The sequence below is a fragment of the Nyctereutes procyonoides genome, unplaced genomic scaffold (genome assembly GCF_905146905.1).
Source record: "Nyctereutes procyonoides isolate TBG_1078 unplaced genomic scaffold, NYPRO_anot_genome, whole genome shotgun sequence".
NCBI classification, from domain to species: domain Eukaryota; kingdom Metazoa; phylum Chordata; class Mammalia; order Carnivora; family Canidae; genus Nyctereutes; species Nyctereutes procyonoides.
Genome location: NW_026575028.1, coordinates 7,102,371 through 7,117,541, shown reverse-complemented (window position 1 = coordinate 7,117,541; position 15,171 = coordinate 7,102,371). Strand labels below are relative to the sequence as shown.

At 46.8% G+C, this 15,171-nt stretch overlaps 1 protein-coding gene across 1 annotated transcript in view; it reads left to right on the top strand.

The window, feature by feature from the left end:
• VWF (von Willebrand factor) overlaps positions 1–15,171 on the top strand; it is a 141,351-nt gene that overhangs the window by 115,375 nt on the left and 10,805 nt on the right. Inside the window, exons 40-47 of the mRNA XM_055315447.1 lie at positions 397–471; positions 1,719–1,823; positions 2,831–3,036; positions 5,431–5,580; positions 10,833–10,943; positions 11,855–12,035; positions 12,755–12,795; positions 13,390–13,506. Of these exons, the coding sequence (XP_055171422.1) occupies positions 397–471; positions 1,719–1,823; positions 2,831–3,036; positions 5,431–5,580; positions 10,833–10,943; positions 11,855–12,035; positions 12,755–12,795; positions 13,390–13,506 (986 nt within the window). The remainder of the gene's footprint in view (positions 1–396; positions 472–1,718; positions 1,824–2,830; positions 3,037–5,430; positions 5,581–10,832; positions 10,944–11,854; positions 12,036–12,754; positions 12,796–13,389; positions 13,507–15,171) is intronic.

The following is a 15,171-nucleotide window of genomic DNA, read 5'->3' as shown; positions in this document are numbered from 1 at the left end:
TGCTGCTCTTGGCGGAAGAAGGATCCCTTGAGGCCCTGGCCATCCTGTCTGCATATCTGATGGGCCAGATACAAGCATCTTTTTCCTCCATCGCTGCTGCCCCACCCTTCCTACTGGACTTGGGGTCCCCTTTTCTGTACCTGGGGGGTAGACACTATTAGAGGTTCATCCTGCCCCCCTCTCCAACCCCAGCTTGGCCTTCAGACTCAGAGTCTCCTGGAGGGCACATTTGAGGGGCCACCGGGACACACCAAGGAGACTCATTTGTCAGAGGCCCCTGGGCCTGATTCTTGGCAGGCCTCCCATGCAGGGCCTGTGCTGGTATTCTGCAACATTTTACAGGCTGCATGCTGCAGCATTATTGATCTCTCTGCCTTCTGTGGCATTATCCGTCAGCTCCCACCTGTGGCCCGTGTGAAGTGGCCCGCCTCCGCCAGAACGCAGAGCAGTGCTGCCCGGAGTACGAGTGTGGTATGTGTCCCGCCCTGGGCATTTCTCCAGGGTCCTGACCCTGGCCCTGGCCCCAGGTGACCCATGCGGCAGGTACAGAAAGGTGTGGGTGGGCTCAGGCACAGGGTGCTCAAAAGGAGGTGGGTAAGGGCTGACTCTCTCTCCCCACCCTACCCCACCAAATAGCAAGAGTCACCTTTGGAAAGTAGGATTTGCTTCCTAGGAAACTTCTGCAGTGAATTATTAAATGTAAGGTTTGAGAGCATTAAACAAACAAACAAACAAACAAACAAACAGAATGGGGGTAATCTCTGGTGGGCAGTAGTGCAGAGATTTACTGAAGAAAAAGCCATGCCAAAGTAACCCATGTGCCTTTTCGATAAATTCAGAGTAGACTAGATATAGAGAAGGCCACACACAGGGCACCTTGATTTCAGCAAGTTATTCGTCAAAGTGTTTCATTATAGGCTTGCAAACTCCATGGTGAGTAATGGGCTGAATAAATAGTGTAATGAGATGAATCCAGAGCTGATGGAATTATGGTTAACAGGAGAGGAAATCTCCAGTGCCCCGTTGCTGTCCTGTCCAATGTGTTTATTAATTGTACGGATGGAGACATAAAGCACAGGCGTGTCAAGTTGGCAGTGATGCAAATCTTTGAGGGAGAGCAAATAGATCAAGGGATAGTCTACAGGGTCTAAAAAAGAATGAAATCATCTAGAAATTTATGTATGCTGATGAAATTTATAAGGCATGAATAAAGTCCCACATAGAAGGAGATGTGGCTTGAGAAAAACTTGTGGAAAATAGGTCTTAGCATGCTAACAATAGAGAGAACTGGGGGCATTATTTACCTCAAGCCCCTCATTTTATAGAAGGGATTAAACTTCTACAATGTGCCAGACACTTTGCCTGCATTATTTCATGACACCCTGAGACTGAGCCTGGAAGGTAGACCTTCCCACCTTGCAGAAGATGAGACCGAGGCCCAGAGAGTTCAAGTGATTTGGCTGAGATCTGAAAATCCCAGGAGTGACAAGAGTAATCAACACGAGCTTATCATAGGAATCGGATCTGTCTTTCTGTCTGTCTGTCTGTCTATCTACCTACCTATCACTCCTCCCCTTCTCTACCTCCACCTCCAACTTCATCTCATCCCTACCATGCACCTAAAACAGTAGAAGTCTGGAGGAATAGGAATGTTGGGTGCCACTCACAATAGTACCCTTGCTGACCTCTGAGTGGGCATCTCTCTTTCCTGGCCTCAGTGTGTGACCTGGTGAGCTGTGACCTGCCCCCGGTGCCTCCCTGCGAAGGTGGCCTCCAGATGACCCTGACCAATCCTGGCGAGTGCAGACCCAACTTCACCTGTGGTAAAGCCTCTGTGGATGCGGAGAGGGTGGCACGACCATTCTCTCCTGGCCTGGGGAAGGTGTCTTGTATTATAGTTCATTGAAGTCTAGGTTTTGCATACATCTGGAACTCAGGGGTGGGGGTGGTAAGATCACACCTGGATTGAGCCCTCCTAGCCACATGCTGCTGCAGGTGTACCAGGTGCAGATTACTTGATTTGTATCAGTGGATACAAATCTGTAGGTGCCCCCTGCCTCCGTTATGTTTAACTATTGAGCCACCAAAGAGTATAGTGCAAGCATAAGTTGGACTAAAAGTAAGACATGGCAAGGAACAGAATTGCATATGTAGCCTTTGAGAATATCCACCTTACATCAAGTGGAGTTCCTATCCTATTGATTTAGAGTCTCACTTGAGCTCCTAGATATAAGGCCTAGAGGGTAAGAGGAGATCTCTTTGTATTTGAAGGAAGTTGGGAAGAGGGAAAGGACACAGGAATGGGATTGCCATTTGTAAAATGATACTGTGGATTTGACAGAGTTGCTAGCATTCTTTCATTCAACATTGTTGGAGGACCTAAAACTATAGGGTATTGTTCTAGGTACTGAGCTGGGGATAGGATCACAAAAGCTACCAGCTTGTAAGCATTCTTGCCCACACATGCTGTGCCCAGGCTTATCTGGATCTTAGAGATTCTCTGTCTGAGGTCTCTGAGAATCCATAGCCGGAAGGACTTTCCTTCTTCATAGAGTGAAGACCAGGCAACCTTCACTTCTCCTCCACTAGAAGTCCTAGCTTCACATTTTTCCTTTTGATGGATGTTCTTATTTTTTCTGCAGACGAATTGTCTTTTGGTATGATTGAAAATCCCATAGTCCTTGAGCTCAGCTCTTGGGCATTTCTGATTTAATATTCTGGGTCTGGAGTTCCCTGGGATCTTATTATCATAGCTGAATACTTATGAACCCTGGCTGAATGCACTGCCCAGTGTGGCTGGACTGGGGCATCACTTGGTGCTGCCCCTCAGCCTGCAGGAAAGATGAATGCAGACGGGAGTCCCCGCCCTCTTGTCCCCCGCACCGGACGCCGGCCCTTCGGAAGACTCAGTGCTGTGACGAGTATGAGTGTGCATGCAACTGTGTCAACTCCACGGTGAGCTGCCCGCTGGGGTACCTGGCCTCGGCTGTCACCAACGACTGTGGCTGCACCACAACAACCTGCTTCCCTGACAAGGTAGGGGCTGCTTAGTTCTGGTTGGGAAGATGGCCAAACATTTGCTTCTCATGAAATATTTGCCTACCTAACCTTCCCCTCCTGCCCAACCCGAATACTTTAATGGTGGGTGAGCAGTCAGCATTCACCACAGCCTAATTAGCTTGGGAGGTATTTAGAGAGAACATACTATGTTCTTGGCATGGCTAGGTGCTAGGGTTACAAGCAAGCTATGAGACATGGGCCCTACCATTATAAAAAGCTTATTTTGTAGGTTAGTTGAGGAACTAATAAGATTGCATGAATTATTTAGCGACTGGTTAATAGTTTATTCATTTGTTAATTGCTATCAATTCATTGATGTAACTATCCATCTATCAATCTGTCCTTTCCTCCATCCATCCATCCATCCAATGTTTTTTTTTTACATTTTTTTATTTATTTATGATAGTCACACACAGAGAGAGAGAGAGAGGCAGAGACACAGGCAGGGGGAGAAGCAGGCTCCATGCACTGGGAGCCCGACGTGGGATTCGATCCCGGGTCTCCAGGATCGCGCCCTGGGCCAAACGCAGGCGCCAAACCGCTGCGCCACCCAGGGATCCCCATCCACCCAATGTTTACTGAGTAACAACTATATTCTAGCAGAGCTGGGACTTTGTTAGGTGTTATGGGAGAAATGTAAGATGCAGACTACTTATGATCTTGATAGTATATAGAAGACAATTGTCTATAAACAGAATACAATAAAGTGTCAAGGGATAGTACAGCTGGTATGTGCAAATAGCAGTCTTCTGGGGGAGAGATCCACCAAGATGACCTATCATGAGCCAGAATTGCAGCAGGAAGACCTGGGCATGATTGATGGTGAGCCCTGGAATGAATGACAGGGGGGAGCCATGGTTATCTTTCCCTGGATGCTTGCTGCTTGCAGGCTATCATTGCTTCCAGACCTTTTTGGTGAATAGAGCTTGGAAATATATTTTTAGAGAGAACAAAGCTCATGCACTCATAGTAATATTTTGGATTCAAATTCAATTATAAGGTTTTACTTAACTTCTTTGACTTATACTCCTACTACTTTTTTTCTAAGTTGTAAATACTGGTTTCTTAACATAATTGACACAATTAGTTATTTGCTTTATATTACAACATGCCTAGAATAGTCTCAAAAATAACAATGCCAATATTATTGCCAACAATTTAAGGCAACTGAGAGAGGTTTAAGATTTCTTTGCAGTTCTTTAGTGTAGGAATATAACCCATTAGGGATATATAGCCAAAATCCTGGGTTTTAAAGTTATTTGAAATAATTATTTTTCTTGTGTTATTTTGCCACTGCTTTGATCTAGTTAATCAGGTATTTTGGTTTGTTTTACATTTTTAGGGATTGCTTTTACTTCCTTTTTAATTTACTATTTTTGTACATGAAACATATCGTGGCATAGTAATATAGTTACTAATAATGCTGTAACAAATAGCCTCATACATCTGTCATTTTGTAGTTTGGGAAATTTGTCTTTTGAGATAGATTCCTAGAAGTAAGATTCTGGTTGGTAACATTTTCTAGCAGGCTTCTTAATAGAAGAACAAGGGGTCTCATTTAGTAAGGTCATTATATAGCAGCTGGAAGACCCAACAGAGAAGGGATAATGGCTTATAAATACTTATACTGCTATGATGTGAATGAGAGTGGAGACCTGTTCACAGCTTCAGAGGGCAGATTCAGGATTAATGTCAAAACTGTCATTAAGTGTCCTGATCAAACAGCTTCCTTACTGCCTCATTCCTACAGAATAAAGTCTGAGTATTGTGTACCATGTGCATACCAGGCTTTACATATTCTGATCCCAATCAACCTTTGTAGCTCCATTTCCCATATCCCTTCTATAGCCTACAGTTCTTCCAAGTAGGACCCCTTGTCTCTTAAACATACCCCATTCTCTGTGCCCCCAGAGTCTTTCCTTGTTATGCTCCTTGTCATCTGCAGGCTTCTGGGGGAATCCTATTCACCCCACTCACCTTCAGCCCATTATGTGTGGATGCGTGCTAAGTCCAGGAACTTTACTGGGTCTAAAGATTAGGGAACAGTTTTCTGTGTGATATGGGAGGGAGTTAAATGCAATTAAGACAGCGATGTGCCTGGATTAAGGCCACCAAGTGAGTTATTCCTGAGCCTGTGGTCCAAGAAGGACTCACCAGCACACACCAGCAATGGCTCTCTAAGGCTGGTGGGCAAGGAAGGGAAGAGGGCAAAATCTCCTTCATAAGCATCCCTCCAGGTGGGCAGAGACCATGTTAGTTTTATGTACTGCTGTATTCTCAGCACCTAAAGCAGGTTCCACACATAGTAGGCACTTACTTCTTGTTTCAATGACTGGAATAAGTTTGCTCATGGAAATCTTGTGTTTGTAGGTGTGTGTCCACCGAGGCACCATCTACCCTGTGGGCCAGTTCTGGGAGGAGGCCTGTGACGTGTGCACCTGCACGGACTTGGAGGACTCTGTGATGGGCCTGCGTGTGGCCCAGTGCTCCCAGAAGCCCTGTGAGGACAACTGCCTGTCGGTAAGGGGAGCAGAGGGGGCTGGGCACTGCCTGGAGCAGGCAAGGGAGAGAGTGGGGGAGTGGGGATTCTGGGAAGGGGCAAGAGACCCGTTGAGTAATTTCTGGTTCAGGGCCAGAGATGAGGGGAAGGAGAGGACTGAGGTTGGGTGAAAGGCAGCATTAGGGGAGGATTGCTGTTCTGTCTTTCTGTGAGTCTGTCCTTGGCCAGTGGCCATGTCTGTTGTATGGTCTTGAGTCCAGAGGGCTGTGGAGTTGGTTTGAGCAGAAATTGGATATAATGCCTAGAAAGGAGGACCTGATTTTTCCCCATATCTTCCTCCTCAGATATCACCTCAACCTGCCCCTAGAACAGACACACTCTATTCTTGCACATTTTAAAAAAAGATTTTATTTATTTATTCATGAGAGACACACACAGAGAGAGGCAGAGACACAGGCAGAAGGAGAAGCAGGCTCCATGCAGGGAGCCTGATGTGGGACTCAATCCTGGAACTCCAGGATCACACCCTGAGCCAAAGGCAGATGCTCAACCGCTGAGCCACCCAAGTGTCCCTATTCTTGCACATTTAAGACTGATCAGACCCTTGGGGTGCTTGGATGCCTCTGTCGGTTAAGTGTCTGCCTTCGGCTCAGTTCACAATCCCAGAGTCCTGGGATTGAGCTAGAGTTAGAGTCCAGCTCCCGGCTCAGTGGGGTATCTGCTTCTCCCTCTGCTTCTGCTCCTCCTCCTGGCTCATGCTGTTTCTCTCTCAAATAAATAAAATAAAATAAAATAAAATGAAATAAAATAAAATAATTGGGTCCTAGAAAAAAGGGCGTGATGATGTACAGGGAGAATTGGGGTCAGATTCTGGTTTAGTATTATTATTATTATTATTATTATTATTATTATTATTATTCCTTCAGTGTTATCAGGATGATAAAAGATAAAAGAGGAGTAGCCAGGACAGACAAGTACATATATCTTGTGCTTGTCTTCGTAACAGTAGTGGAGCTAATGCTCTTGATGCTGGTTTGGAAGTGGGTGGTTTGTTGATGGAAGGGGGGGCAATTATGAATCTTGAAGTGGGAGCCTCTGCTTAATTCATCTGCTCTCTACCTTCCTTGCTGTGACTGAGGAGGAGTGGAATTGTGAGGCACCCTTGGGAGAGGATGATGCAGTGGTATCCAGGTATGTCCACTGGGAACACTAAGTTTTGGAAACCCGTTGGTCTGCATCTCCTCCCACAGGCCATGGAAGGTGATGGAAATACTTGCTATCAAGCAAGGGAGTGCTGCTTAGAGGTCATTTTTGTAAAACTAGCACTCTCTCTATATATTTTTAAAGATTTTATTTATTTATTTATTTATTTATTTATTTATTTATTTATTTTTAAAGATTTTATTTATTTATTTGAGAGAGAGACAGACAGAGATAGTGAGAGAGAGCACGAATAGGGAGGAGAGGGAGAAGCAGGCTCCCCACTGAGCTGGGAACCTAATATGGAGCTTGATCCCAGGACCCTGGGATCATGACCTGAGCCGAAGGCAGTTGCTTAACTTGCTGAGCCACCCAGGCGCCCCAAGATTTTATTTATTATTTATTTATTTATTTATTTATTTATTTATTTATTTATTTATGTGAGAGAGAGAGCATGAGAGCAAATGGGTGGAGGGGCAGATGGAAAAGGAAAGAATCTCAAGCAGATACCATGTTGAGTGCGGAGCCTGACACATGACTCGATCTCACAACCTTGAGATCATGACCTGAGTCAAAATTAAAAGTTGGACACTTAACCAACTGAAGCAACCAGGTGCCCCAGCACCCAATATATTTTGTGTATCAGTAGGAAGTTTTGATTGCAAAGAACAGAGTCCACTCAAGCTAACTAAAATCAAAAGGGGATTTATGAAAAAGAGAATGTCTCAGAAATGAAATGCAGGAGATGTGAATGGGCACCACAGTCATAGAACATTTCTTTTCATTTATCCCATGAGCCCCTGTCTCTGCTTCTCTCTGCCCATCTGTTCCAGCTCCTCTACAGGTCAACTGCTGGTGGGAGGAAGTCTTGTTTTCTCGTAAATTTCATTTGCACACGGCTTTTTTGAATCTGGCTTCCCCTCAATATGGCTTTGCAGATCAGGGCTCATCCCTGTATAATCTGACTTCCTCAATCTTTGTATTCCATAGAGTAACTTCTCAGGAAGAAAATTGATGGGCTCAGCTCAGCCTCTGGATTGGGTCCTCTATCCAGTCCTCATCTGTCCCAGTCAACTATTAGGGAGGGTGCAGGTCTTGTGCTATAAACCTACCTGTCTAGAGGTGGTGCTGGAGACAATTTCACAAAAACTATGGGTATGGAGGTCAGGGGAATGGATGGAGGTGGCACCATGTCTAGATCTCTTGATTACATGATTGCTCTAGGGAATTATTTTAGAGACATGCTGGTCTTAGAGACTGAATATTTACACCTTCTGGGAAGAAGGGGGCCTAGTGCTTTAATTAAAGCTGAAGGGATGTGGGAGGCTGTACCATGATGTGTTGAGTTGAGGTGGGAGCTTCAGTGAAGCTGAAGAGAAGTGAAGAGATGGCTTCAGACTTCATTCTTCAGAGAGGGTAGTATCAGCTCTGGTCCAACTCCAGAGACATTTGGGCTCACTTACCCAATGTCTGAATTCATTTACTGTCTAGGTTGTGACATCAAGCAAACATAGGACAGCATTACCCCAAAAGAATAACATTACCACAGCCCTATGATTCTTCTTTTCTGAAGCCACAGTCTGCAGAAATAGACTTTCCCAAACCAACTCCGTGGTTCTCAGCTTTTCATGTCAGAAAAATGTAAAGCTAGAGAGGGGCAATGCTGGCTTCCCATGGAGTTTTATAGGTGGGCTTTTGTGCATATGGCCTTGCTTTCATGTTGACAGCAAGAGAAATTCCCACTCCTTTGTATAAATCTTGGAGGAGTTTTTCTTTGAAGGCTTATGACCACCAGATTCCCTACTCTTAGACTCCAGAATCAGACTACTTCATGGAATTTTAGGAACTGTGTTCTGAGGAACTGAATAAAATGCATTTCATTTCATTTATCTTCATGATTCTCTTCCAGAAGGAAGAGGAAGTAGGGCTGGTCTTCCCACTTGCCAGAAAGGATGCAGAGGACTAGCATAGGCAATGAAGCTTGAGATCAAGCTGGTGGATGACAGCTCACTTGAAGTCAGTAGACAGGGAGTGTCCTGACTACTGGCCCCATGCCCATTCTGATAGGCTAGTATACTGGCAACACCAGCATTGCAAGGACCAGTCTGATCCAGCCCGGAGACAAGGGACCAGAGTCCTATGCCTCCTACCTCCATTTCAGCTATGACAATTGCTTCAAGGATTATGTTACTAGGCACATCAGGAATTTATTCTCAGGGGCATCTGTCTTCAGATTAGGTGTATATTAAATGTACTTAGTTCCGTTCTAGTTTGCAAATATTTATATTTATTTATTTGAGAGAGAGAGAGGGAGAGAGAATGAGCAGGGGAGGCAGAGGGAGAGGGAGAGAGAATCCCAAGCAGACTCCTCACTGAGCATGGAGCCTGACATGGGGCTTTATCCTACAACCCTGAGATCACAACCTGAGCCAAAACCAAAACCAAGAGGTGGATGCTCAACTGACTGTTCCACCCAGTTGCCCCTACTTAGTTCTGTTTTTATTTGCAGAACCAGAGAAAACAGGTTGGAGAAGAGTAAGGAGAAGGTGTGAGATGTAGACTTTGAACAGGTATAAGCTAGAGGATTTGGAGGAGTATGGGAAAAGAAGGAGAGGTGACGTACAGTATGAACCTTGGTTGCACAGCAAGAAGATGGGGATATTGGAAGTGTGGAAGTAATCTTAGAAAGATGGCAGCCAGGAAATTTGGAGTGGAGGCATGGCTAAGAGTACTTGGGCATGCAAAGTTGGTGGGATTTTGGGAACAAGGCCTCTGGTCTGGGAGTCAGGCAACATACGGACATGTTTGCTTGTGATGGGGGAGGGAGGCAGCAGCAAACAGGAAGATTATGCGAATCCAGATGACCCAGCACTCTGAGAGAGACACACAAGACTGACTCTAGGTCCTTAAAGGGATTAATGACTCACTTCTGTGATCCCTTGAAACGTTGCTTCTTTTATGGCACTTTGTATATTCTGCTTGTAGTGGAGGGTGTCTAGATTGTATTTTTCTAATTTGTTGGCTCCTCCAAAGTACCCCAGTACATCATAGATGCACAATAAACGACTAGAATCTCAGCTGATAAAAGACTGGGGATGGCTCAGTGGGCACTGCTGTGATGCAGGTGGGGATATAAGTAGGTCCCATGTAGATGGTGCAAAGTTGAGCCAAGTCTCTGGAGTGCTTGCATTCTCCCCAGAGAGAGGCACCAGCATTGTGTGCATCTCCTGACTCGGCCCTGCTCTTGAGTGTTCCTGTGGAACAGAGCAGGCTTGGCATCCACGCCCATCCTGAACAGCTGCTGTCATTCCTTCTCTCTCAAGGATAGAGCTCCAAGATGAAGCATGATTCTGGGTTCTCTTTCTGTGGCTCCTGGGACGAATGTACACAGCAGTGTTTTGGCTGTTCTTTGTATATTGCTTCGGAGTTTCTGTGGAGGATTTCAGTCCAAGTGCCTAATGCTTTGGCCAGATGGGAGGAACCTCCAAGAGGCAAGAGGGGCTGGCCTATTTATAGGATGCTGGTCTCCCTGGCAGGATTTCTGGGAAATATCCATCTGTGTATTTTCTTATCTTACTATGCCCCATAAACCACTAGGTAATATCAAGCAATAGTCAGGGCAAACCCAGCTCTGCACATTGGTGAGAGGTCAAGATGCTCAGCTTGTATAGGTGTTTATCCCTATTAGAGAAGAGACTAGATCCTAGGCATCCTGATTGTTCTTCCCCAGTCAGTGAGGAGCCCTAGATTTGTCATGATAAACATCAGGCCAGCTAGCTGCTTCTGAGTGAGTTCTGGGCTGTCTTTAATACTCCCATGGACTAGATCTTGGTCTGAGAGTGGAAGCTCTCAGAGAGTAGGGTTATGTCTCTTCAGCTAGCATAAGACCTAGGGGTTGATGCCTCCTGACCACTTCATAGCATGATCCTGAAACTGGTAGATGACAGGGATGAAAGTGTTGACTCCAACCAGTCTGCAAAGCCCCAAGGCTCAGGACACATATGGAGCAGATAAGAACACCTGTGCCTTTGTTGCTGGGCTGTCCTTCCTCTCTGTCCCTTTTATTTTTCAGGGCTTCACTTATGTCCTTCATGAAGGCGAGTGCTGTGGGAGGTGTCTGCCATCTGCCTGTGAGGTGGTCATCGGTTCACCACGGGGCGACTCCCAGTCTCACTGGAAGAATGTACGTCTGGGACCCAGGCGGGGTGGGATGAAAGGTAGTGACCTTACCAGGGTGGCTGTCCATTCTGTGGTCCAGTGTTGCCTTTGACCTTTTTCCCCACCTTTTGGTTTCCCACAGGGAGTGCATCTGGCTGTGGTACTATCCAGATGTCCCCTGGGATTACTTTGCCCCTTAGGAACAGTTGGGATTGCCTCAGACTTCCCATTTGGTAGATGTGGGGAGAGGTCCAGTTCCTGCTCTAAGAGTTCTCTGAACTCCTGGGGGATTTGTGTCCTGTTTACCTTCGAATCTGAGGTCTGGTTTCCCTGAGTGGTTGGTGTGGGGTGTTGGCCTCACCATCCTGCAGGCATTGTAGGCCTACCACTGTTCCAAAGCTCCATGGGCTCTAAGTACTGTTGTGCCCTGTGTTGGGCCACTCATCCACAGGCCCAGAAGCCCCAGGGACAGATTGCTGGGCTGTAGGGGTCAGATGGCATCATCCCTAGCCCCTTGAGGAGTAGGTAGGAAGTAGCCCCTGGCTGGGAAATGGGTGGAGTTTCCCTTCCATACCTCTTCTATGTTAGCCCATGCTACCACTTCTTGGTCAGAGTGCCCTAGAGCCTCTGAACTCAGCTCACAGCCAGTGCCCAGGATGGAGGGGAGTGTCCCCAGGCTCCCCTAAAGTTGTGAAGACAGTGTCTGTAACTCATGGCTCTGAGCTAGGATCGTGGTCAGGGTGACTTTGACCCAGACTCACTGAAGGACTTGGGATGTGCCCCATTCATTCCCTCTGTGGGTCTTACCCTATGGGTGGTACTTAGATGTTAAGCTGGGGCTCATCCCCAGAGCCCAGATTGGCTCCCTGAGAGAACAGCACACTCCCATTGGGCCCTTGGCCCCAGCCTTATTCAACTTCAGTGCTCTAACCACAGGTTGGCTCTCAGTGGGCCTCCCCTGACAACCCCTGCCTCATCAATGAGTGTGTCCGAGTGAAGGAGGAGGTCTTTGTGCAACAGAGGAATGTCTCCTGCCCCCAGCTGAATGTCCCCACCTGCCCCACGGGCTTCCAGCTGAGCTGTAAGACCTCAGAGTGTTGTCCCACCTGTCACTGCGGTAAGGCGTGTGTCCAGGGGCCCTACATCTAAGCCTCTCTGTCCACCAAGGGCTCCTGAATTCTTTGCCTTTTAAGCAACTAGGGAAATGGGCAGGATACAAATTCTCCTTTCCGCTCCTAATGCTTTTGTGGGAAAGCAAATAAGATGAGAGAAAATCACAGGCTCCTGAAGGTCATCACTGTGCTCAGTGACTGTCTACCATTTTACTTGCATTTGCTCCTGTGAGTTAGTGAGTAGCAGACTCACCAACTCCAGACTTCTTGATCATTCACTGTATTGCCTCTACTGGGAAGGGGTACTCCCAACTTTCCACCCCAACCCTGCCAACAAATCAACCAACAAAATAGCGACTCTCTCTACCACCTGCTCTGAGTTCTTAGTGTGATTTGATTCTGGGACTTGAAGTTTCCAGAGCAGAGTTTCACTCTTTCAGAAGCCCAAGTGCCCTCCCCATCACTCCTGAAGTGTGGACCATGAAACAAGGCTGTTGCCTTGAGGATGCAGGGGAGAAAGGTCTCAGTGTGGGCTGGGTGGCAGGACACAGGCAGTCTGCCCTTGCTTGGCAGGCCTGGGGAAGCATGGCCACTGTAGCCCTGGCAGTAGGACCCACGGCACCTGGGGATGGGGCGGGGTGAGGGACTGCAGATGTAGGAGAGGGGCCCAGGTGGGGAGGAGGAGACCCTGAGGGATCAGCTCTGCACTTTGTCTCTCCCCTAGAGCCCCTGGAGGCCTGCTTGCTCAATGGTACCATCATTGGGGTAAGCCTTCTTCTACTGGGCGAGTTGTGGGGGAGGCCTAGGGGCACTGTGGGAAGGGCAGGCAGCTCAGTCATTCTGAAGTGGAAAGGAAAGGAAACAGGGAGCCCTACTCTCCACTTTCCTTTTTATTTTTTATTATTTATTATTTATTTATTTACTTATTTTTTTTTTATTATTATGTTTTACCCTCCACTTTCCATTGGCTCCTGGCTTCCCTGGCATCCTGGTGCCCAGGCTCCTGCTGTCTTGCTGACTCTCTAGGGACTCACCTTCTGCCTCCTACTCGGGCTCATCGGCATCTCTTCTGTGTGCAGAAGAGCACTCTGATGGTGTGACACACCCTTCAATCTATCCTCTTCTCCCCCTGCTCAGGCTCCCTTGCTGGCATGAAAGCTCTGACTTACTATTGCCATACTTGAGGTGGGAGGGCAGGAAGGGAGTGGGCCACTGGACACAGGAGGAGCTTCAGGGTGGTAGCTCATCTTGGCTGTGGGCAGCCAGGCCCCCTTTCTCCTCAGGTGTACTGCTGAGGTGAGTGGGAGGGTCAGGGGGTCAGGGTTCTGGGAGGCCTGACCCTGGTGCCTCTGGTTTCAGCCGGGGAAAAGTCTGATGATTGATGTGTGTACAACCTGCCGCTGCACCGTCCAGGTGGGAGTCATCTCTGGATTCAAGCTGGAGTGCAGGAAGACCACCTGTGAGGCGTGCCCCCTGGTAAGAGGGTTGTCAGGGACCTAGGATCCCTAGGTACCAGGATACTTGGGGGATCCAAGCACTGGGACCTCACTAGGATCTATCAATAAAGCTTTTGTTATTTTCTGATTGTGGATGATATTTAACAACTATCATGAAGAGTCTTACTTTGTAAATTCAAAGAATAAACACAAGACTTATAGTACCATTTTTATAGATCTTTATTTTTTTATACTACATTTTAAGAAGCATCACTACATTCTTTGATAACTTTAAAAATTAATTAGTTAACAAATATTTATCAGACACTTATTATGTGTAAAATTCTATGCAATATTCCTTGGGACAGATGTACCTCAACCTATACTTTCCTTATTGGGCATGGAAGTGGTTTAAAATCTTTCACCCTGTTTCTGCCAGGCCACAATGACTATGTTCACTCTGAAAGGCTCCTGAGGGTGGAATCTGAGAAGTGGAATCATCATTTCTAGTTGAACAGATTAAAACTGCATTTCACTGTTTTAAATTCTGACTCAGCCCCACCCCACAGAGCTGGACCAATGCTTCTTCCTCAAAGCCCCATCTTTGTTGGGGGCTCCTGCTTTTCTTGAAAACACAATTGGTCAGATGAGCTTCTCGGGAGCTAGAGGCACAGAATACAGTAATAGCTCTTTAGATGGTGCAGATGGAAGGCTTTCCCCCTCAACTTTGCCAGAGAGCAGGTCGGCTCTGGGGCAGAGTCTGGGAAGAGTCCTTCATATGAGTAGGAGCAAAGTCAGTCAGAGCAGGAGGGGACTTCAGGATTGTGATGAAGAACACTTGAGCAGGTCCTTCGTATGGAGTGTTCTACATGTGTGTTCTTTCTGGCACTTGGCAGAGTCACTCTCAAAGTAGGGGCTTAATAAAATATATATGGAGTGAATGGGTCTATGGGAGACACAGCGATTTCTTACAGAATGATTCCAAGAGAACATTCCTGCCTCAATTAGAACGAAGCCAATACATGCTTTTTTATTTTTTTAAATCCCAGTTGGTGCTTTAGGGTTTTGGATGGTGTATGTGCATGTAACAGCTCCCCTAGAATACATCTAGGCTTGAATGCAGAATGAAATAATGCTGTGTGGAGTTTGTGGCATCTTTTTCACCTTGGATGCCCACTGAACTACAACCAGTGCAGGAAAAAGTCCCCAGCAGCAGCCTCTGGAAGGAACGCTTTCTGGAGGGCAGGCTGCTACCTCTCTAACAGTGCCCTCTAGTGCCCAGAAGGTAGCACCGTAAGCTCCTCTTGCAACCATAGAAATCCAGCCTTAGAATCAATCCAGTCTACATCTAGGTTTCAGTATTTTAAAATCCATGGCCCTTTTTGGTATTCTCCCTCCTTTCCTCCAAAAATTATGATACCCCCCATGGCAGTGTCTTTACTTCCTCCCTCTTGAGAACTGCTAGATTCGTCCTCCTTCCATGTATCTCCCAAGTTTTGCTGAAAACTGCCTCAGTTGTCTCCATTCTAGATCAGCACCCTTAACTGGTCTTGCCACGCTCCTCTGCTGTGACGGTCAGAGGGGTCTCCTGCAGGTGAGGAGCTGTGGTGAATTGAGTTTCGGTAGGTCTGCTTGAACTGCCTCATCAGACTAAAGTGTTAGTGTCACTAGACAGGTGAGTCCCCATTTCCTCCCATGGGAGACC